Source organism: Dasypus novemcinctus, chromosome 10 (assembly GCF_030445035.2).
Source record: "Dasypus novemcinctus isolate mDasNov1 chromosome 10, mDasNov1.1.hap2, whole genome shotgun sequence".
In the NCBI taxonomy this organism is placed as follows: domain Eukaryota; kingdom Metazoa; phylum Chordata; class Mammalia; order Cingulata; family Dasypodidae; genus Dasypus; species Dasypus novemcinctus.
The window spans coordinates 99,877,940-99,901,834 of NC_080682.1; the positions used below are offsets into that span (position 1 = coordinate 99,877,940).

Consider the following 23,895-nt stretch of genomic DNA (forward strand, 5'->3'; position numbering starts at 1 on the left):
GTTGAGTTCATTGAGTCCTTTTTTGGTCAATGTCATCTGCTTGTGTTATGCTAGGAATTTGTCTATTTCATCTATGTTACTCATCTTGTAGGCATAAAATTTTTCAAATGATATTCTTATGATAGTCTATTTCTGTGGAATCAGTGGTGATATCCTGACTCAGATTTTTTATTTTATGTGTTTGCCTCTTCTATTTTTCTTTGTTAGTCTACCTAAGATTTTGTCAATTTTATTAATTCTCAAAGAACCAGCTTTAGGTTTCATTAATTTTTTCTAGTTTATTTTTTTAGTCTGAATTTCATTTAGCTCTGTCTAATCTTTGTTATTCCTTATTTCTGCATGCTTTGGATTGACTTTGTTTCCTTTCCCTAGTTACTCCAGGTGTGCAGTTAGGTCTTTGACTTCACTCTTTCTTCTTTTTTAATATAGGAATTTATAGTTATAAATATTCCCTTTCAACATTACTTTTTCTGCATCCCATCAGTATTAATACGTTGTATTGTCATTTTCATTTGTTTCAAGGTAGTTACTAATCTATTTTGCAATTTCCTCCTTCACCCATTGATTGTCTAAGAGTGTGTTGTTTAACTTCCATATCTTTGTGCCTATTGTGGTTATCTGCCACTTATTGCATTCCAGTTTCATTCCATTGTTGCCTAAGAAGCTAATTTGTATAATTTCAATCTTTCTAAATTTTTTTGATACCTGTTCTGTGACCTAGCATGTGGATGTGGTCTATTCTGGAGAATGATCCATGTGTGCTTGAGAAGAATGTACATCCCACTGTATTGAGGTGTAATGTTCTGTGTATATCTATTAGTTCTAGATCCATTAATGTATTATTCAAGATCTCTGTTTCTTTTTTTGACCTTCTGTGGAGATGTTCTGTCTAATGGTGAAAATGGAGTTTTAACACCCCCCCTCCCATAATTATAGAGTAATAGCTGGTTGATGCTTGTGAATAATTCCTTGATTCCATGGAGGATAATCCCTGGGAGTCATATACTATGCCAGGGAGAAAGTAATGCACTTATATGTTGAGTTTGGCTTAGCAAGACCAAATGTTTACTCTTTTATGATTCAAAGCTGGGAAAATAAGTCCTTAGGTCTTCAGCCGAAAAAAAAAAAAAAAAAGACTTGTTAACAATTTGCCTCCAGTTGAGAGCAACTTGTTCATCCAGCCACTAGTCTACACAAATGCAAAACTCTCCAAGAGGGGTGGTCACTGACTGTGTCCATGTTGGCCTCAGACTTCAGAAATAAACATCATTAAATGCTGAAGCCTGAAAGGAAAAAACAAGGGTGCGACATGGAGAAGAGTGTAGAAGAGAAGACTATTACAAAGCATAAAAAGATAAACTATAGTATGATACAACAAATGAAAGCCAATGGTCATAATGGGTGAAATAAGTAATGTTTTTACAATTATATCAGAGAATGTTAATAGCTTGAACTCCCCAATCAAAAGACACAGACTGATATAATGGATTAAAAAATATCACCCATCTATATGTTGTCTACAAGAGATTCACCTCAGATATAAGGACACAACCAGGTTAAAGTGAAAACTAGCAAAAAGATTCCATGCAAATTGAAACCATAAAGAGCTGGAGTAGTGGTACTAATATCAGACATATAGATTTTAAATGCAAAACAGTAATAAAGGACAAAGATGGTCATTATATATTAATAAAAAGGATAATTCAAAAAGAAGAAATAATTGCTCTAAATATTTATGCACCTAACTTAAGTGCCTCAAAATACATGAAGCACAAACTGGCAAAACTGAAGGGAGAAATTGATGTCCTTACAATAATAGTTGGAGACCTCAACACACCACTTTCAGGATTAGATAGATCATCTTGACAGAGGACAAATAAAGAAACAGAGGGAGTTTTTGAGTTGGAGCCCAGAAGTAAGCACATGACAGACAGCAGAGGAACAAAGACCAGATAGAAGAGAACCCTGGGGAGAGATACAGATCCATTTACTTATAATCTACAGCTGGCCTTGTGGAGAAAGAGGAGCAGCTAAGCCCAGAGAGAAATGGGCCCTAGAAAGAGAGAAATCCAGGAAGCATGAACACTTGCAGATGTCAGCAGTCATCTTACTCCAACACATGCAACAGACATTGGTGAGGAATTACCTTATGCTTTGTGGCCTGGTAACCATGGGCTTCTACCCCAAATATAAGTACCCTCTATAAAAGAAAAAGAAAAAAAAAGAATTACCTTATGCTTTGTGGCCTGGTAACCATGGGCTTCTACCCCAAATATAAGTACCCTCTATAAAAGAAAAAGAAAAAAAAAGAAACAAAGATTTGAATAATATGATAAATGAACTCTACCTAAGAGACATCAATAGAGCATTACACCCCAAAACAGCTGGATATATAATCTTTTCAAGTGCTCATCGATCCTACTCCAAGAGAGAACATATGTTGGGTCACAAGATAAGTTTCAATAAATTTAAAAAGATTGAAGTTATACAAAGTACTTTCTCTGATTATTATGGAATGAAGCTGGAAATCAAGAAAATCAGAAAAAGGGAAAATACATAAATATATGAAGATTAAACACACTCTCTTAATCAGTAGGTCCAAGAAGAAATTGCAAGAGAATTCAACAAATACCTTGAGATGAATGAAAATGAGATCACAGCATATCGTATTAAAACCTATGGGACACGGCAAAGGCTGTGTTGAGAGGGAAATTTATAGCCCTAAATACTTACATTAAAAAAGAAGAAAGAGTTAAATTTGATGATCTAACTGCACATGTGAAAGAACTAGAAAAGAACAGAAAACTAATCCCAAAACAAACCAAAGGAAAAAAATAGTAAAGTTCAGAGCAGAAATAAAGGAAATTGAGAACAACAACAACAACAACAACAACAACAACAAAACAATAGAATCAACAAAACCAAAAGTTGGTTCTTTGAGAAGATCAACAAAATCAACAAACCTATAGCTAGAATGAAAAATAAAAAAAGAGAGAAGATACAAATAAATGAAATCAGAAATGAGAGGGGGGACATTATCATGGACCCTGTAGAAATAATAAACACCATAAAAGTATACTATAAAAAACTATATGCAAACAACAACAACAACAAAAACCAGAAAATGTAGAAGAGATGGACAAATTCCAGAAAAAAACATAAGCCACCTACACTGACATTACAAGAAGTAGAAGACCTCAACAAACCAATCACAAGTGAAAGGACTGAAAGAGTCTTCAAAAACACCTCCCAAGGATTAAAAGCCCAGGACCAGATGGCTACACAGGAGAATTATACCAGTCATTCAAGGATGAACTAATACCAATCTTACCAAAACTCTTCCAAAAAATCAAACAGGAAAGAATTCTACCAAACTCATTCTATAAAGCCAACATATCCCTAATACTAAAACCAGAGACAAAAGCTATGATAAAGGAAAATTACATAACAATGTCTCTAATGAATATAGATGCAGAAATCCTCAACAAAATACTTGCAAACAGAATCTAAAAACACATTAAAAGAAATATGCAACATGGTCAAGTAGGTTTTATCCCATGTATGCAAGGGTGGTTTAACACAAGAAAATCACATTGATATATTGAAGAAGAAAAATCACATGATCCTCTTGATTGATGCAGAGAAGGCATTTGACAAAATGCAGCACCATTTTTAGATAAAAACACTCCAAAAGATAGGAATAGAAGGAAGCTTTCTCAATATGGTAAAGTGCATATATGAAAAACCTACAGCTATATTGTACTCAATGGTGAAAGACTAAAAGCTTTCCTCCTTAGATCAGGAACAAGAGAAGGATGTCCACTGTCACCAGTATTATTCAATAATGTGCTAAAAGTAGAGCAATTCGGCTAGACAAAGAAATGAAAAGCACACAAATAGGAAAGGAAGAAGTAAAACTTTTACTATTGACTGATTACATGGTCTTATATCTAGAAATCCTGAAAAAATCCACAACAGAGCTACTAGAAATTAGTGGCGGGGTACAAGGTTAATATGCAAAATTCAATTGCATTTATATACACTACTGATGTGCAATCAGTACCAAAAAAATTGCATTTATAATAATGACTAAAGCAATCAAGTATTTAGGAATAAATTTAAGCAAGGACATAAAATTATCTATATTCATAAAATTACAGAACAGTGCTAAAAGAAACCAAAGAAGACTTAAATAATCAGAAGGACATTCTGTGTTCATGTATAGGAAGACTAGGCATCATTAAGATGTCATTCTATCCAAAATGATGTATATATCCAACAGCCTTTTTTGCAGAAATAAAAAAAGCTAATAATCAAATTTATTTGAAAGTGTAAGGGATCACCAATACCAAAAATGTCGTTAAAAAGAACAAAGTTGGAGGACTCTCACTTCCTGACTTTAAAGCATATTGCTTATCTGCAGGGGTAAAAACAGTTGGTACTGGCATAAAGATAGGCACTGTAGATCAATAGAACTGAATTGAGAAGTCAGAAATTGACCTTCACATCTACAGTGAAGCAATTTTTGACAGGACTTTTAAGCCCATCCAGTTGGGCCAGAACACTTAATTCAACAATTAGTGCTAGGAGTACTGGGTAGTCCTATCCAAAAGAAAGAAAGAAGACTCCTATCTCACACCTTACATAAAAATTAACTCAAAATGGATTAAGGACTTAAATGTAAAAACAACAACCGTAAAAGTCCGAGAAGAAAGTATTGGAAAACATTTTCAAGATCTTGTGATAGGCAGTAGTTTCTTAAACTTTACACTGAAAGCAAGTGAAACAAAGGGAAAAATAGATAAATGGGACCTCCTCAAGATTCAACACTTTCGTACCTCAAAGGACTTTGTCAAAAGGTTGAAAAGGCAAGTGATTCAATGGGAGAAAATATTTGGCAATCACATATCTGATAAGGTGTTAATATCTATGATATATAAAGAGATCATACAACTCAACAATAAAAAGACAAATTATCTGATTTTAAAAAAGGGCAAAGGGCAAAAGACTTGAAAAGACAACTGTTCAATGGGAAAAAAATGACAAAAAAAGCACCTGAAAAAAATGTTCAACAACACTACCGATTAGGGAGATGCAAATCAATACTACAATGAGATATAATTTCACACCTGTTAGACTGGGCACTATTAAAAAGTCAGAAAACTGTAAATGTTGGAGAGGATGTGAAGACATAGGAATGCTAATTCAGTATTGGTGGGAATGTAGAATGGTGTACCCACTGTGGGGAACTGTTTGGCAGTTCCTAAGGAAGTTGAGTATAGACTTGCCATGGGACCCTGCAATACCATTGCTGTGTACATAACCAGAAGAACTGAGAGCAACTGATACGAACAGATATCTGCACACTGATGTTCATAGCAGCATTATTCATAATAGCCAAAAATTGGAAACAACCCAGGTGTGCCTTCAACTGATGAGTGGATAAATAATTTGTGGAGCATACACACGATAAAATATTATGAAGCAGTAAGAAGAAATTAAGTCTTGAAACATATGACAACATGGATGAACCTGGAGGAAATTATGTTGAATGAAGCAAGCCAGACACAAAATTATAAATACTTGAATATGGGTAGAATTGTATGTTAAGACCATTTTTCTTTGAAGCTGAACAAATGTAAGTTAATAGTACAAAACATTAATATCAGACAAAAAAAAAACACAAAAAACCATTATACTAAGAGAAGGAGACCAGACACCTAGTATTACATATTGTGTGATTCCATTTATATAAAATGTAAATATAAATCAATTCATAAACATTAAAGTACGTTAGTGATTATGTGGGTCTGAGGAAAAATTGCTAAAGGGTGTAGAGTCTTTCTTTTTGGATTAATGAAATTATTCTAAAATTTTTGAGATGATGAATGTACAATATTGTGATTACACTAAAAGCCATTGATTATGCACTTTGGATAGAATAGCTAGAAACAGCATCCACGTATAGTAGGGAAAGCATAGAGAGATTGAGATGTGAGGAATTTTCTTGCTTGTCTATTTTTTGTCTATTATTATTATTACTGAAATAATGAAAATGCTCTAACAATGATTAAAGTGATGAGCTCGCAACTACATGATTTTAGGAAATACTACTGATTGTACACTTTGGGTGAATTGTATGTTTTATTGATGTGTATCAACAAAATTGATTTTTTTTAAAAAAAGAAAGCTGACATTGTAAATACCCTTTAAAAGACAATAAATTTTACCTGCGTACCTAAAAATATAAAATGCAATATAATAACATTTTATTGTGGGGATATGTGGGTGTAATATATTTATTAAATAATACACAGTATAGTATGAACTTAGAAAAGGGTGTATGTTTTTCACCCAACTGAAAAAAGGGCTCATGGAATAAAAGCTGGTAAGAGCCTCTGGTTCAGATTGTCCAGGTGCATAAAAATAACATGGTTTGGACAAATAAAGCTGTGCCTTACCATCTAAAATAAAATTCACTCACAAGTAGATAAGTGTGTCTACCCAATTATCTAATTTTTACAGATAGCAATTGTTCCAGAGGAACCAGAAGAAATTTGAGAGCAATATCAATCCTCTTTTCATTTAAAATGACCTTCACTCCTCATCTCTAAAATGGAAGACTTTAAACTCAGTGTTATCATCTCTAATCAGCCCACAAAATATTAATTCTCCTTGTGCAATCATTTTCAAGTTTGAATTTTTTATAAAGCTGCTTTGGAAATAGTTTGAGAAAGAATCCAAATCTGTGGTATTTTTACTTCAAGAAATGTAAACTTTTCATTCATTGATACTGAGAGACAGAGATCAGGGAAAAAGTGAGATAAGATTTTAGTTATATTTTTGCCTGACTTTTGCCAGTTTGGTAAAACAAAATATAACTGTTGGTATAAACTTGACAAGGGAATACCTGCAGTAAGCTCTGTAGTTTTTGTTTTGTTGTTTGTTTTGTATTCTTTATCTCTGAATATCCACTTGTAAAACCAATCTATAATGTTGGGTCAAATTGTCCTGGAAATTCTTCAGGATAGATATGATTTTCACTTTTCTTTATACTACCTTGTAATTTCCTCCCTCTGCCTTTCTTTGGGGAACTTTAGTAACTCTTAGAGTTGGGAAGGAAATGCAGTTCAAATAAATTGAAGTTTGATTGTATTTATGTATATGGTACATTTGTTCTAGATCTGATCAAACGACTTGGGGTTGAGGTAGGAGGCTTGGGTCTTTTCCATTAAGCCCAGGGAGCTCTGCCTCGCAACACTTGGCCTCTAGGGCAGGAAATGGAGTTTGGAACAAAGTGTTTTCTGTCATTTCTTTCTAGTCCTCTCCTCCTCTCTCCTTATCTTCCTTTCCTTTTCATCTGTCCCCCCAACTTGAATACCAAGTAGTATTATCTTACCTCACCATCTACTTTATAATTATTTTTAAATTCCCCAGAAATGCTGGCCTGCTTGCCTAATTCAGTTGTGAAACTTCAGAGTTAGAATTTATCATGATCATCATAACTTTTTGAGCTTGTAAAGGGGAAATTGGCATAAAATGAATTGGAATTTTTAGGTGCCTCAAATAGACTTTATTTAATGAATTTTATTTCTCCAGATTTTTAATGTTATGTTCTGGTTTTACTGCTTATTCATTATTCCCATTGTCATGGAATACCTCATCTCCACCCCACTATACAGGAGTATTAATATTATTATTATTAAAATTGGATGTTTTGGGATGTTTCTAGTCTTAATGTTTCTATAGCTCATATTCCTCATCTATAAAATTAAATAATTATATCTTTTCCATAGTTTTGATGTAAAAGTTCAATGAAATATTATATCTAATGTATGTGAAGCATTAGTATAGAACTTGACAAATTACATGTTTAATAAATGGCACTTTAGGAAAACTAATTTCTTGGTCTGTTTGATATGGTTTTGGCATATAGTTTCAGTGAAAATACCTGGAGAACAAAATTTACCAAATCTTAAAATTTCTATTCTAAGATACAGTAATTTTAGAGATGACCTGCTTCTTATAATTCAGTTTCCATTATTGAGGATTGTTTTTATAATGTGAGTACTTTAAAAATTCAGGTTTTGCTTCTAAACACATGAAATTTATATTGTAAACTATATAGTGTAATCAATATATTTTGCAACCACCTGGCCATATATAACATTAAATTAGAATATAACATTCTTATTAGCAGAAAATTTAAATTTCATCTATGTAAATAATCTCTTACTGCCTTATCTAAATGCATTCCTGATCATATTCTATTTATTACTATTATTTTAGATTATACTCTTATTCTTTCTCTGTTTTCATGAATTTTAGTTTTTTGTGAATGACAGGTTTATCCTTCTACTCCCAGTTTTTAACTCTTCTAGTTCCAGAATCTAAATAAAGTATTCCTTTTCCTTTTGTTCTTGACCACTCAATTATTTCTCCTTCTACAATTAAGACGGGAAAAGAAATCAAGCTCAGACATCCTTATTTGGCAGACCTTACAGATTTTCTTAATGTCTCCTTTACTGTCCTCAAATAGTATCCTCTCTGTTTCAAAATTCTGCTTGATATTAATTCCAAGGAATGCTTCCTAGATTGTGATGAACTCTGGTGATCATATATACTCTAGCTTCTTTTGCATATATACTGGCACATGTATGTGAATCCAAATAATTCTCTGGACAAGAAGTGTTTTACAGCTTTTTGTTATATTATACATATTGCACATAAATATGAAATAGAGAGGAGGATAAGTTCCCTGGAGTTCAGCACAGATATTTTGGGGGAAGTGCTTTATGCTTTCCTACAACAGACAGACTGGATTGCCTATGGGCCTTCCTCAATCTTCTAGAAATCTCTAAATTATCTAACATACTTTACTCTTTCCTGTACTTCCCCATGATGCCTAGTTCAAAGTGCAGTAGAGTCTTACTTGAATAACTAATTCAATCTGCTTGTCCACTTTGCAAGGTCTAAGTGAAATTTAAATTATGTTTGAAAAGTATTCTTGCTTCCTTTCTATTTGCTTTTCTAATATCGAATTTGCCTTTTATAGAAAGGCATTTTCTCCTGAAACGACCACACGCTTGTTGAATTTTTCATTTGCTGTCTTCTTCTATGTATTTTTATCTTTATGTTATATATGGAATTCTGTATCATACATTTATCTCTTATTCAAAATATCTTTCTCTCTAAAAAACAATTTGATCACTCCTTCACGGATCTGCTTGGTCTTCACTCCATAGACAATTGGATTCAAGGTGGGAGGCAGCAGCAGGTAGATGTTGGCAATAAAGATGTGGATGTGGTGAGGTATGGTGCGACCCCCAAAGCGGTGAGTGAAAAAGTTGAAGAAGGCTGGGACATAGGTGATGACAATAGCACATATATGCGAGGTACAGGTGCTGAAGGCTTTGTGGCGAGCATCTGCAGAGGAGAGATTTACTACAGCACGGATAATCATAGTGTAAGACATGGAGATACAAAATATATCAAATCCTCCAACAAACATGGCAGCTACAAGACCATAGATAGCATTAATCTTGACATTGCCACAGGACAATTTGGCCACAGACATATGGTCACAGTAAGTATGATGGATGAGGTTGCCCCTGCAGTAGGGAAGACGCTTTACCAGAAAAGTGAATGGCATCATGAGTAACACACTTCGCATGAGGGTGGCAAGTCCAACTTTGGTAATTACGGTGTTGGTGAGGATGGTGGAATAGCGTAAAGGGAAACAAATGGCCACATAGCGATCTAGAGCCATGAGCATGAGCACGCCAGACTCCATGGCTGTCAGCATGTGAATGAAAAACATCTGCACAAGGCATGCATTAAAGTCGATCTCCTTGAGACTGAACCAAAAGATGCACAACATATTTGGGACAAATGTAGTGCACCCAATAAGATCTGTTAAGGACAGTAGGACTAGGAAGTAATACATGGGCCGATGTAGTGCTTCCTCATGGCTGATGAGGTAGATAAGCCCACAGTTTCCTACCACAGCAGTGATGTACATGAAGAAGAACGGCAGGGAGATCCAGACATGTGCAGCTTCCAGGCCAGGAATCCCATTGAGGATGAAGAATCTTGGTGTCAGACTGGAGCTATTGGCCCCATGCATGTTTGTCAACCAGAGGGCATCTTGCTTTCTGACTCATAAAAGTGTACTATACAAGATGAGAGCAGCAAGGTTATTTTCAGCCAGACACAAAATATAAGCAAGCATTTTGCACAATATAAAATAACCATTAAAAAATAATCATTGTGAACCCAGACTATGTTCTTTCATTCTAAGTATTCCTAAGCCTGATACTGAATCAACAGAATGAAAACATAGTGGTAAAGCACTGGTCGGGCTTGCTCTTTTATTGTAAACTCTGTCTACATGCACCTGCTTATATGCCCTGACCAGTTACAAATGCTTACTTTTGCTCCCTTATGCAGTTTCTGAACTTTGGATCCCATTTAAGAACAGTAATTCTCTTCCCTCATAAATAATTGCCCTTCCTCCAAAAGCCCTGTCATATATATCTATGAGCTATACTCAATTAAGTTATGTGAGTACCTAAATTTTTAGCAAATTATATTATGGTACTCAGGCTGACCTAGCTATAGGCCTATCCCTGACATGTCTGGATTTTCTAAGACAGAACTATCAAGTACAGAAATCTGTCTGTCCAGACTGTTATATGCTGCTACTACTTACAAAACATGGTCACCTGCATTTTACATTGTTTCTTTAATTGTTTATTGCTGGGAAACATGAACAACTTTGTAGTATTTAAACTAAATCCATGACATTTTTATGTTCAAATTAATTCTCTTGGTTTCTAGTGAGTCTCTACAAATTCCTATGTAGATAAACATTAAATCTATAAATGATCATATATTTTCTTTTATTCCTAAGTATTTATGAAAAATTATATTCTTAAGATGAAGTATTTATTAATTTATTAGTTTGAATTGTGACAGCAGTTAGTTTTCCACCTTTTTTCTGCTTTGGGACATGGCTCTAACCTGAAATCTTAACTGATGAAAAGTATGACTGCAGGGTTGAATTTTTTTTTTTTTGAAAAAATTCTTCATCAGCTTATAATTTATAAATCCCTCACTTCTTTATTGCTTATTTTAGATTATCAACTTATTACTCATTTTCCTTCAGTATTGTATATTTTATTGCATTTCCACAAATTCCACAAATCAACTTCTGTTATATTTTTATCTCCGGCATATAACAAGCTCTTCTGAAGTTCTAATTTGATTAATTCTATTTTGTCTTTTTTGGGGTGAGATTTAGCCTCAGGTTTTCCTTATCAAATTTTTTAAACCATTTGTTTTAACCAGTGGAATATTTTTCAAATGAAGTTATAAAAACAAGCTCAATGAACAAAAACAAAAAAAGCAAATAGTTCTAGATGAAGCACAAGAAGTTATGAAAAGTGCCAACACTGGGTCTGAGAGCCAAGAAAAGCTTGAAAATCTTGGTCAATATTCCAATTTGACTGATTTTTCTTTTTTCCCATCAGAAATTGGTTTAAAAGTCATCACTTCTAATCTTTTCCTGTTTTATAATTATATACAAAAGTTTTATTGATATAATCTCCTTTCTCCTCTCTATGAATTTTTCTTCGTTGTTTTATAGAACATCCGATGCTAAGTAATTATTTTATTTCTTCCTAGAAACATGAACCAATTGCAATTTATGTTACCTCAAAAATAACATTGCACATATGCCATATCCAACATTGAGCTTATTTTTTATGGTATCTAAAATGGCATATTCCTTTTTTTTCTCCTCCCTCCATCCCTCCCTTCCTTCTTTCTTTCCTTTGTTTCTTTCACCACATAGTATTATTTATGATGTAGCATTAACCAAATGGGATAAGCTTATGAAGCTCTGAGGGCACAGACTTTTGTGCAGTTTTGAGCAAGTCAACCTCTCTGGTGTTCTAAAACATGGCACTACTTCTGAGCTACTATTCTCTTTGACTGGAATGCATAGGGGAAACCAGAGTGAGGAAAAAGGGAAAATATAGCAGGGGCATAGGAACACAAGTCATGTCCAGTTTCACCTATAAAAATCTCTTAAGAAAATATCCCCCTGCTTTCCAGAGTTTTTCAATAGAAGAAACGTATTAAAATCTCTGCTGATGTGACAATGCATTAAAGAGTAAAACAATCACACTATAATTCTAGAAACAGAAACTCTGAGCAACATTCTTTTTGTTTGGCATATGGAGTAAAAAACACAGACTGGAATCAAGCAGATTCATGTTCAAATCTTGGCTCTACCAAATACTAGTTCTGTGAATTTAATACCTCAAAATTTCAGTTTGTTCAACCATAAGATAATTTATTATTAATTAAATTAAAACATGGACATTTCAGCTTAACCTGGAGCATAATATGCAAAATATATGGTGCCATGACAATTATTATTATTTTGCTTGATAAAATAGATTAAGTAAAAGTATGGCTTACCATCCCTAAAAACTTCCAATGTCTTTCCATCTCATACAAAGCAAAAAGCCAGCGCCCTTACCATTGCTTAAAATCCCTGCTCATTTAGTGCCCTTTTAAATCTCTGACTGAGTATCCTACAACCCTGAGTCTCTCAATCCATCCAAAACTATTGGAGGTTTTTCAAATTCAATCAGCATGTGCTCAACTCAGGGCCGTTGTACTTGTGATTTCCAATGCCTGTGTTCTTCCCCAGCTTTTACCCTGGTGAGTACCTTCAACAGTTTCAGATCTCTATTGAGGATCTATCCCAAAGTGAGGCTTTCCCTCACCTCCTGATTTAGAACTGCCCCTCCCCTGCAAAACTTGACATTACCCATCTCCATCTCTAACTTTTCTTTTCTCCATGGCATTATTATAGTCTGATATCCTTTACTAGAATATAAAATCTATGTTATATTCTATATGCAGTGGGATTTTTGCCTATTTCGTTCATTTATCTTAAAATAGTGACTGCCTCCAGAAAAAGTATGTAATAAATGAATTAATAATTAAATGAATAAATACCTTTCAAAGTTTCCTTCTTGGTGGTCCTAATGTTTGTAAGAATCTTAACAAATTAGTATATATATTATAAATTAAGAGTGTATCAAGAGGAAGACAAACATGATTTCAAGATTCTGCATTCTTAAAGGTTTTTAAAATGAACTTAGAGATATTTAGAACTGGGAAACATACATGGAAACGATTCTGGCTACATTATCACTGGTATTCCTTCCAACACTTTACTAATTCATTTTCAGTCGTAGAGGTCTTTTCTCTTCCTAAGGATGTCTCCTCCATCTATGAAGAATAGAAAAGACGTTCTATTATTATGCACAAATTTGCTTGCCTGAAACTATTTCTTTGGTCCTCGTTGTTGCAACAGCCTCATTGCTAAAGCAATGTTTAATTTTTTCCTCACTTCTCCTTCTCTTTCCTCAAGGCAATTTGTAAATATCTTTAAATATTGGAGTCTAAGAAATAAGACAATTCAGAGCCTTTGCACTTTAACCACCCTCTGACTTGAGTCCATCTTACTTAATAGCAGAATTGTTTATGCATCTTATATAATTTTTTTCTGTAGAATCACACAAACTCACCCTGGTACCAGATATTTTCAAATCCTTGATCGTAGATTATATTGATCAGAAACAACTGCACTGCATTTGTTAGGAACCCTAAATAATGGTTTCTCTGGGGATTTTCCATGGAAAATGATATAATTTGTTTTGGGTAGCATAGACAGAGTTCCCATGGGAAAGCAAATAAATTTGATTTTACTGAAAGCAGAATTATAACTAGAATATATTTGAAAAGGAGGAAAAAACCCTCAATACTAAACTTCAAATTTTAGCAACTCTTCTCTGATGGGATATATGACCATAGGGGTTGGAATTCATTGAATCGTAAACATGGAATTACATCTGATTTCCCAGATGACTTTAATTCCAGCTTCATAATTTTATGAACGTTTATCCATATGTATCGGTTTTTATATTTTCTCAAAAATATTAAGAGTAAACAATTTCAGAATTTTCTATTCTAAGAATTCATTAAGATACTTTTTTGCATTAAAGTGAGATTGCAAATTTATTTCAAGTACTGCATTGGTAATAAATCCAACAATTAAAAATCTGATTTGGACAAGGGGGTACAGGTCACTCAATTGGGAAAGAATAGTCTCTCCACAAATGGTGCTGGACAAAATGGATCTCTATTTGCTAAACCAAAACAAACAAACAAAAAAACCAGGTGGATCCTTACCTCACACCTTACACAAAAATCACTCAATTGGGAATAAGGACCTCAATAAAAGAGTCAGAACTATCAAACTTCTAGAAGAAAATATAGAGAAACATTTTCATGATCTTGTGTTAAGCAATGGATTCTTAGACTTTATACCCAAAGTATAAGAAACGAGAACAAAAAAGAGATAAATGAAACCTCATCAAACTTTAAAACTTTTGAGTCTCAAAAGACTTTATTATGAAAGTAAAATGGTAACTTAGACACAGCGGTAGAAAATATTTGGAAACTGCATATCTGGTAAGGATTTAATATCCAAATATGTAGAAATCCTTCAACTCAACATCAAAAAGACGAACAACCTTGTTGAAAATTAGGCAAAAGACTCTAATAGACATCTCTAGGGAAGATATACAAGTGACCACAAAGCATGTGAAAAGACTCTCAACATCATTAGCCATCAAGGAAATGCAAATCAAAACCAAACTGAAATACCATGTCCTATCTACTAGAAGGTTGCTATTAAAAAAACAAACAAACAGAAAATAACAAGTTTGGAGAGGATGTGGAGAAATAGGAATAAACATTCACTGCTGGTAGAAATGTAAATGGTGAAGCCTCTGTTGAAAATACTTTGGTGGCTCCTCAGAGAGCCAAGTGCAGAACTACCATATGACCTGGCAATCTGACATCTAGGTATACACCCAAAATTATTGAAAGCAGAGACTTGAACTGATATTTGCACACCACTGTTCTTAGCATGATAGTCACAAGTGCCAAAAGATGGAAGCAACCCAAGTGTATATAAAGTGTGAATGGATAAATAAAATTGAAATATACACGCAAAGGAATATTATTTAGCAGTAACAAGGAGTGCAATCAATCTATACAACCTTGAAGACATCAAGCTGAGTGAAATAAGTCAGACTAACAGGGCAAACATTGTGTGATCTCAATGATCTGAAATAATTAGAATACCCATACTCAGAGTCAAAATCTAGAATATAGGTTACCAGGGGAAGGAGTGGGCATAGGAAATGGGAAGTCAAGACTAAAAATATATAGGGTTCCTATTTGGCATGATGAAAATGTTTTGGTAATTGATGGTGGTGATGGTAGCACAACATTGTGAATTTAATTAGCTGTATTGAAATATATATCTGAATGTGATTAAAAGTGAAAATGTAGATTGTAAATATGGTAACAAAATAAATTTTTAAAAAATCCCATGGAACACAGCTAACCCTAGGTTAAACCACGGATTATAGTTAATTTTGCAATTATAAAATGCACTATCATCAATTTGTAATTAAATGTTTCACCCAAATGCAAGGTATTAATAATAGGATGGTATATGGGAATTCTGTATTTTATGCATGATTTTTCTGTAAACCCACTACATCTCTAATAAATATCTCTTCTCAAAATAGATATATCTCAAACTTCTAAATAACCATTGGTCAAAGAGCTCACACGTAAAATTAGCATATTTGATCCAAATAATAATAAAAGCACAAAATGTCATAATTTGAGGGATACAGATAAAGCATTGCTTAGGGAGAACATATGCAGATAAAAATATAATAGAGAACTTTTAGGAAGATGGTGGCAGAGTAGGCAGACAGGGCTCATGTCTCTTACAAAAACAATGAATGAAGGGCAAAAAACTATCCGAGGGAGCTGCTTTGGACACTTGCAGACCAGGAGAATGCGGCACATTATCCAGGAGGGAGAGGGATGGAAAGACAAAGAGGCCAAAGGAAAACATGTGTTATTTGTCCTTGTGGCTGGGAACAGCACATATACCCCACCCTCAAGTAGAATAGCCTGGGTAAAACCTAGACCCACTACAGTCAACCGAGTGGGAAAAGGAGACACTCCTCCTTGGGAGGGGCTGGGGTCTGGTGAAGAGCACAGAGTGGCTTCTCTTCAGTGAGTTTGGCCAGCTGAGCCCCTTTTGAATACTAAACAAAACAAAAAACTCAGCCAGCACTGAAGCAGCCTGAGGGAGAGGGAAGAGGAGATCTCATCCACTGCTGATGGGAATGCAGAAGGAGCCAGCCATTCTGGAGGACAGTTTGGCGGTTTCTCAAAAAACTAGCTATAGATTTTCCATATAACCCAGCAATTCCACTGCTGGGCATATACTCAGTAGAACTGAAAATGAGGACACAAATTGATATATGCACACCAATGTTCATAGCAGCACTATTCACTATTGCCAAAAGTTGGAATCCACCCAAATGTCCATCAACAGATGAATGGATAAATAAAATGTGGTATATACATACAATGGAATACTACTCAGCTATAAGAAGGAATACAGTACAAACACATGTGATAACATGGATGAATCTTGAGGACCTTATGTTGAGTGAAGCAAGCCATATATTGAAGGATCAATACTACACGACCTCCCTGATATGAAATAATTAAATCAAGCTGTCTCAGAAAGCTAGAGACTGGATAATAGGCTTAAAGGAGGTTAGGGGAAAGGAAGGTTGTGAGCTGACACCTGCAAGGGTGAAATTTATGATAAGCTGGAGGTAGGTATTTGTACAGGGAAGGGATAAAATGGGGGCATAGGGATACCTTTGGGTGGGGTTTGTGGGCTTGAGGGGATGGAAGGATGGGTCAGATGACCCAAGAAATTGGGGGGAGTGTTGGAGGAATACTTGAACATAGGAGATTGTCAGGTATGTGGTTGAAACTATAATGTTGAGAAAACTCTTTAGAAAATATAATAAGGAAGGGTACGTGTTTAAGATGCTTAAAGGGGGGCATCTGACACAGGGCAGGCTTCTAGGGAGTATGTGAGTGCTTGTTTTGTCATAGTGGGTTATATCATTTGATCAAGACCCATACAATGAGTGAAGGTATACCCACATCCTGGGGAGGACTGATGTTCTCAAACAGAGAGAATTGTATCTTTTGAGAGAATTAGTGGCTTCCAATGGGTTAGGGCAGTCAAGTATGTCAAGCCCTCAACATTGTAGCAAGTATCTGTTAATATGGTCCCTCAAGTAGTGAAGATTGATTGTCACTGTGGGGCCTAAGGGGAGGGGGAGAGAGGTATTCAATAGATGGAAACAGGGTAACTGTGGGGGAAATGGAAGTGTTCCACAAGATCATGCAATGATGGATATAGGATATGTTAAATTACACCAAAAATGTATAAAAGTTTATAGGCTAAACTGTAAGCCATAAGGTAATTAAAAATTTAGAAAATTGTATAGTCTAACATATAAACCATGATGTAAACTGAAATGAAACCATGTTTGAAAGCTATGTTTTAATATCTGTACATCAGCTGGAGCAAATATAATATGAACATGAATAAAGATCATTGCTGGGGAAGGGACAAAGTGTTTGATATTGGATATGTGGGAGTACCCTATATTATATATGTGAATTACTGTGATCTAAAACTCTTGTGAAGACAAACTTATTAATTAGAAAAAAAAAGAGAGGATGTAGACTTTGAGGAAGAAATGGAAGAAATTGCCTTGCCACTGTACATACACGGCAACACCTATTGCAATGATGAAAGGCAAAAAGTCAAAAACAAAGTTTTTTACATTTCTTCATCTGTTGATACTTCCATTTATTTTTTCTTTATTTAATTTTTCTAAATTAGTATGTATTCTATCTCTAACCTTTAAACTCATCACTATCTTCCATTTTACTGTTAATGGACTTGGCAATATACTAGGCTTCATTTTTGAAGAAGTTTTGGACTACAGAGAGGTTCAACTATGGCAAAGGAGGAACACTGGTGTGGGTTGTTATTGATAGGGGCACATGGTTGGGAGGGAGTTCTCCATGGCTTTTATACAGGGTACATAAAAATGTTTGGGTATTTTCAGAGTGGTTTCAGTTAAAAACAACAACTGTGGGAGTGCTGAGTTCTTAGCCACAGGAGCTCTAACACATTCCCCAAGGGAACAGCAATAATCCCCCAAGAGCAAAGGCAAAGACCAATAAAGAAGGATGGTCAACAATGAGTCCTTGATACTGATGACCATACTTATGAGCCTGTGCACCTGAAATACAAACTAGGCCTAGAACTGCAGGGTGCCTAAGAGTTACCTACTGAGAGCCTCCATGTTGCTCAAATGTGGCCACTCTCTAAGCCAAACTCAGCATGCAAATTCATTACCTCCCCCATCCTTCCAGCATGGGACATGACTCCTGTGGATGAGCCTCCGTGGTGCTGAGGGATTACTAAGTACCAGCTGCTGATGTAACTAGAAAAAGACCTTGAATATAAGGGTCAAAAAAGATCAGCAGAATATCTCAGCCTACATGTAATATCAGGTGTTAAAAACTGCCTTATGACTTTGAATAAAAAGGGGAAATGGAAAAGACAAAAGAGTTTATATGGCTGTGAGTCTCCAAAATGAGTCAGAAGGTCATCGGAGTGGTTGTGCATATGCACGTCTCAGAAGGGTCTCAGAAGGGTCCCAGAGACAGCCAAAGTAGATACAATCCCAGGGACTGATTCTCCTGAGGGTTACAGAAACCCACAGTTTCTATGGTCATGGCAGATGGCTTTGGAGTTCAGTGCCATGTCAGTTGGCCCTATTTGGAGTTTGTGATCCTGATTGTGATGGAGTTTGACTCAGATGTGACCTTTCTACACATGCCTCTTCTGTCACTTTTATTGGACCTGTAGTTGGCACTGGGGTTGTTATATACTCAGGAGACCTCAATCTCTGGACTGTCCATTTGACAGCCAGGCCCTGAGCCTCAGCAGACATACAACTTCTACCCTCTGGTTTATTGGACTTACCCCGGCCAGCTAACAGGGAGATGAAGGTCAACTACCACACCAGGGAACCAAGAGTGCCTACAAGTGCAAGCAGGAGAATTGCATCCAACATCCATGTGGAATCTAAGCACCCTTTCAATATAGAGATGGAATGAACATAACCATCCTAGGGTCCACAGGATGGAGGAATAGAGTATGGGTTAGAGTGGACTTACTGATATTCTACTATGGAACTATTGTGATTAGTAATGGAAGAAATTGTAGCATTGATGTGAAGAAAATGGCCACGGTAGCTGCTGAGGGTAGGGAGAGGGAAGAAGAGATATGCTGTGGGGGCATTTTTGGGACTTGTAATTGTCCTGGGTGGTACTGCAGGGACAGATGCTGGACATTGTATGCCCTGCCATGGCCCCCACTGGGTGGATTGGGGGAGAGTGTAAATTACAGTGTAAACCACTATCCATGTGGTGCAGCAGTGCTCCAAAATGTATTCACCAAATGCAATGAATGTCCCTCGATGATGAAAGAGGTTGTTGATGGGGAAGAGTGGGGTGAGGGGGGTGATGTGCATATGGAGAACTCATATTTTTTGAATGGCACATTAAAAAAAAAAACAGTGAGAGAAAAAAAGTTCAGTTAAAGAAAGAAATGTAGACCTGCCCTCTCTTAAGTGGATAAAATCACTGCTTCATAGGTACCTGATTTTGTACAAAATCATCTAACTTGACTACCTATGTTACTTACGAAACTAATTGATCATTAGTCTTGAGTATTTCCCTATTTTTTATTTCCCTATATTTTGAAATAGACTTCTCTTTTCTTGGAAATCTCATGGTCTATAAAGATCTTTGTTACCAACTTTATTTTTCTTACTGTAAACATGTTTAATTTTATCCTTGACCAATTTTCTATGCACTAGAAAAATATATTAAATTCTGCATGTATATTATAGACTTTCTCAAGGGTGATATATTAGTATCTGAAGGTTTTCCCTTCTCTGGTCTTCACAATTTATTTTCTCCTTTACTTCCTATTTTAATTAATAGAAGCTCCACCCATGAAGTCTCCAAGCCAGAAATAACATACTACATTTGTTTCATCTCATCTTCAGTTATGTCTGCAATTTCTCCTTTCTGTATATTTCTTTCTTATTTAAATACCATATGATTTTTAGACTTTTCTTTCTAAACCATGAAACAAATTCCCAATGTAAAGAAAACATATGGAATGCCTATAAATACAAAGTGGTTTAATAACTATGGTTTCTATGAACTGTTAGTTACAAGTCTGCCAAAAAGCACCTATAGAAAATGAGAGTAATGCCATACCATTTTATAGTAATTTGACATTGCATGACATTTAAGTATGTAATCAGTGCAATTGTCTTGATGAACAAATTATAAACAAGACTAGAGAATATTTACACTCCTGAACAGAATTACTCTTTTGGGACTGGCTTATTTGACTCAGCATATTGCATTTGAGATTCACCCATAGTGCATGAATCAATAATTCATTCATTTTTCTCTTTTGAAGGTCATTTGGGTTGCTTCTAACTTTTACTCGTATAAATAAATCTACTATGAACAATAACATGCATACCTTTGTGGGAAAATTGTCTTTTGAGGAAATGCCTAAAAGGGAATAGCTGTTTAAACATTTTCCACTAAAATTAATTTATTAATCATAGTAATAGTTATAGTCAATTTAAACTTCACTATCTTATTTCCAAGATAGGCTCTTGGTAAGTAAGTAAGTAAGATAGGCTCATTTCTGCTCTAGTACCCACGAAGTCTGCAGAGATCTCAATACCCTCTATGAAGTCAGCCTTCTAGGAAGCAGAGCAGTGTGAATAAGTGCAAGAATTGGATGATTATTTTTAATAATGGCTTTTTTTCTCTGTAGTCTTTAGTTTAATACCTAATTGAGTTACAGCTGAATAAATTATTCCTTTTTCATGTTTTTGAATAATTTCAACATTTATATCCAGGTATTTCACCTTGATCCATTATGGCTTAGAATCTCAACTTTGAACTCTTGCTGTTTTCATTTCTCCAATATTTCCAAACAACCTTTGACACTGTTCTCAAAAGTTTGCTTAGCATGTAACATCAAATAAAGGCATCAGTAGAGAAGAAAATACATACATTGAAAATATACTCAATTCAAGAGTGTATTTATTAGGTGGGTGGAAAAAACTCTTCAGGGATAATATGTGATTTAAGTTTGTAGAGAAGAGGTCAATCAAATCCATATTATAGTGGGGATGAGTTTAGAGTTGTTCATAAAACCACTAGTTTAGTTGAATCTAAACTAGGTTTTGAATTATTATTATGATTCTAATGGAGAATTTTTTAAAAGAAAAGGAATATGGGATCTTAGACTAGATTGAATTTGAAGTTAAACTGGAAATTTGGAAAGTTAATGAAGTAGAAAAGCAAACATTTTTATTCAAGGGTGAAGGAACTTGTGTTCATTAATTTCATGTGTTGTCTTGGCTAGGTTATAGTGTCCAGTTACTTGGTCAAGTGAGCACTGGACTGATTGATATTTTGGGTGTATTTCATAGATATATTTCCATGTATATTCAGTTGATTGCATCTAAGCCTGAATATGTCTAAAATCAATGAAGGATATTGCCCTCAGCAATGACAGAAGTCTCCTCATCCCCTCAGTAGGAGATTTTAAAGCCAGAACTGCATATATGAGTCAGAAAGAATTCCTTCCTCTATGTCAATGAGTCAGTTTCTCCTGGAGAATTCAATTTCATCTTCCCTCCTTCAATGGAGCTTCCAAGTTTGGCCTGCCCAATGGAATTCAAACTTGCCACTCCCCGTGGTTAGGTGACAATTCCTACAAAAATTCATATATATGTTTTTGTTTCTAATTCTGTGAAGATCAATGATTAATATAGCTCTTACTTATTTTTTCCATAAATTGATCAGATTAAAGGGTTACTTGCCAGAATATTAATAGAGTAAATTTATCTGAGGTTTGTTCTATGAACTAGGCTTAGCACTTACCTATTCCTTAAAATTAAGTATCCTTAATGATATATATATATAATATTCTAGACATTTTTATAGACAACACAATCCAACTCAAGCTAAATAAAATATCCAAGTTCTTGCTTGCACCATATATAAACAAAGTTCCCAAATATAAACAAAAACATCTTTCCTTTCCACCTCTTACTCACTTCCAGCTAGGTGGGTCTCACTCAAAATCTGGAGTCTTTTCTTTAGCAGTTTCAGCTGAAAAACCTTCAGCAGGGTCTGTGTAGTGCTGTAACCCTTTGGGCATCTCAAAGTAAAAGTTCTGCAACATTAATCTTCTTATGTGTTCTATCTTCTTGAAGTTCCAAGAGCTAACAGGTATGCAGAAATACCAGAGAAAAGTCTCCCACATTTAACATTCAAGAAATACAACAAAATGTTTAAACCAAATCTATAAATCAATTCCTTTAAATAATAACATTGTGTAAGGTGCAAGCAAAAGATATTCTTTAAGCAACTATGCAAACATTGTAATTTAAATTCACCTTGGAGAAGCAGAAGAAAAAAAGAACAAACAAAATGAAAAGAGTGTGTGTTTTTATAATCTCCATGCTTATGTTCAGGTAGGACTTACGGTTTAAAATCTAGAAGGGTGTTTTTCCATGAAAAATAAAATTGCGGCATCATATTTCTTTCATTCTTCCACAGAGTTGTTTCCACAATACTCTTGACCTTCCACCGTATTTGAAAATCCATATTGCAATCCAAACAAGGAGTAAAATTCTATTCCTGTTCTATCAATTATAAGAGCACTCAAAACATTATGTTATAATTTTTGGCCTATGTTGTCATTTCACACATTATACCTTAAGTTCCTGGAGTGCAGGAAAAAATGTTTTATTGATCTTTTAATTTCTATTGTTTCCCTTAGGGCCAAACATAAGGTATATCCTCAAATCAGTGATAGTTGTTAAAAAGAATCTTAACAAAAAAGAAAGAAAAACAAAAAACTTATTTACAGTTTGTGCCAATCCCCATGGTGTAAATATGTCCACTATGGCTTATTTCAAACTACCTCTATGACATCATTGAACAAATAGTTGGCAGATGTGCACACATTGTGCTCTTGCAAGCTGGTGTGAATTGGCCCAGACAGGGAAGTGGACTTGGTCCAATGGATAAGGCATCTGTCTACCACATGGGAGGTCCACAGTTCAAACCCCAGGCCTCCTTGACCCGTGTGGAGCTGGCCCACGTGCAGTGCTGATGCTGTAAGGAGTACCCTCCCACGCAGGGGTGTCGCCCATGTAGAGGACCCCTATGTGCAAGGAGTGAGCCCTGTAAGGAGAGCCACCCAGCGCAAAACAAAGTTCAGCCTGCCCAGAATGGCACCACACACACGGAGAGCTGACACAAAAAGATAACACAACAAAAAGAGACACAGATTCCCATGCCGCTGACAACAACAAAAAGCGGACAAAAGAACATGCAGCAAATTGACACAGAGAACAGACAACTGGGGTGGGGATGGGGGAAGGAGAGAGAAATAAAAAAAATAATAAATCTTTAAAAAAAAAATTGACCCAGGCACAACACTATCCCCAGGTATGGGGGGACATAAATCATGTCTCCAATCTATCAAAACTGTTCCAACTGCACTGAAATCGATAATAATCCCTAGGGGTTTCTATCTCCATTTTCCTCTGAATTTTCTCTACCCTTTCATGCAACTGAGTTTTCAAACATCTGCCTGCCTCTTAAATATATGTAGCCACTAGTGAGTAACCCATTTTATAATGGGACCAGTCTACTTGGGTCTAGTCCTACATAACTATTCATGAGCTGATGATCATGGGTTCTTTACCTTGATTCTTT

General features: G+C 35.2%; 1 protein-coding gene across 1 annotated transcript; it reads right to left on the reverse strand.

Moving 5' to 3' along the window:
- Window positions 1-9,163: 9,163 nt before the first annotated feature.
- Window positions 9,164-10,126, reverse strand: LOC101425446 (olfactory receptor 52N2-like). The gene has a single exon (XM_004484562.1). The coding sequence runs from the start codon at window positions 10,124-10,126 to the stop codon at window positions 9,164-9,166; it is 963 nt and encodes a 320-aa protein (XP_004484619.1).
- Between the last annotated feature and the right edge of the window lie 13,769 nt (window positions 10,127-23,895).

Excerpts from the sequence above, each read along its gene's own strand:
- LOC101425446 (XM_004484562.1), bottom strand. The coding sequence starts at position 10,126 with ATGCATGGGGCCAATAGCTCCAGTCTGACACCAAGATTCTTCATCCTC.